The 1,281-nt window shown below is 57.1% G+C and overlaps 1 protein-coding gene across 1 annotated transcript in view; it reads left to right on the top strand.

Moving 5' to 3' along the window:
• The first annotated feature begins 299 nt into the window (after positions 1 to 299).
• nkx6-1 (NK6 homeobox 1) overlaps positions 300 to 1,281 on the top strand; it is a 3,633-nt gene continuing 2,651 nt past the window's right edge. The window contains exon 1 of the mRNA XM_085792381.1: positions 300 to 1,027. Coding sequence (XP_085648507.1) covers positions 334 to 1,027 — 694 coding nt within the window. The 5' untranslated portion in view covers positions 300 to 333. The remainder of the gene's footprint in view (positions 1,028 to 1,281) is intronic.

Genomic DNA, 1,281 nt, shown 5'->3' with positions numbered 1-1,281 from the left:
CTTGAGCAGCTCAGCGCACCGAGCGGCTTCTCGTCGCCGTCCTGGTCTTCATCTGGAAGGGGGAGACCTGAGCTCTCTGCAGCCGGTCTGGGTCTGGGTCTTCTGGGTCTGAGGCTCCACCAGGACCAGGATCAGGATTTTTATTTCATTTATTTTATGTTTTTTTTGGGAGGGAGGAGGATTTACTACTAGTTGTGGACTGGTGGGTGACAGACATGCAGTGAGATGGGCTTTGGATGTGCAGAAGAGCGAGTCCTGGTCCTGGTGGTTTAGGCTCCTATAGTTTTAGTTTTGAATCCTCGGTGGTGTGTGTGTGCAGCTATAGTAGTAGTGATGTTAGCGGTGGGTGGGATGGACGGGTCCCGACAGAGCGCCTTCCTCCTCAGCACCCCCCCTCTGGCCGCTCTGCACAGCATGACCGAGATGAAGACCCCCGCCGCCACTAGTCTGTACCCGGCGGCGGCGGCGGCGGCCTACCCGCTCTCCTCCTCCTCCTCCTCCTCCTCCTCCTCCAGCGGACACAACTCCTCCACCTCCCCGGCCACCACCTCCCCCAACCCGGGCGGCATGGCCGTGTCCTCCCCGGGGATCATCAAGACCAGCAGCAGCAGCTTTTGCACCTCCACTGCAGGAGGGGGGTTGTTACTCGGCTCTCCGCAGCAGTGCTCCTCCGCTACTCCACACGGGATTAACGACATCCTCAACCGGCCTCTCCTCGTCGCTTCCTCGGCGTCCTGCGGCTCCACCACCGTCACCCTGACCTCCGCTGCTGCCGCTGCCGCCGCCGCCGCCGCTGCAGCCGCTTCCTCCTCCATCCTGTCCGGTCTGCCCCGCGGCTTCAGCAGCCTCAGCCCCCCGCCGCCGCCGCCGCAGCTGCAGCCGCCGCATCCAGGACTTTACTTCAGCCCCGCGGCGGTGGCCCGGTACCCGAAGCCTCTGGCGGAGCTGCCGGGCCGGACGCCCATCTTCTGGCCCGGGGTGATGCAGAGTCCGCACTGGAGAGACGCGCGGTTCGCCTGCTCGCCGCGTAAGTGGAAGAAGAAAATTTTTAGTTTTTATTATTGTTATTATTATTATTATTATTATAGGCTATAGTCACAATATGATAATAATTAGTAACATTATTATTCATCTGAATCAGAATCAGATTGCTTTTTGTTACAACAACATCTCCAACTCAAAGTGCACAAGTTAAAAGAGCAAAGTAGGAAGTCAAGTGGTCAATAGACAAATAAAGAAATGAAGAGTTCATTTGCAAAAGCAGATAGCCTAACTCCGTTT

This window comes from Trachurus japonicus, chromosome 12 (genome assembly GCF_045865225.1).
Source record: "Trachurus japonicus isolate A0001 chromosome 12, Traja_1.0".
In the NCBI taxonomy this organism is placed as follows: Eukaryota; Metazoa; Chordata; class Actinopteri; order Carangiformes; family Carangidae; genus Trachurus; species Trachurus japonicus.
This window is presented reverse-complemented; position numbering and strand designations above follow the sequence as displayed.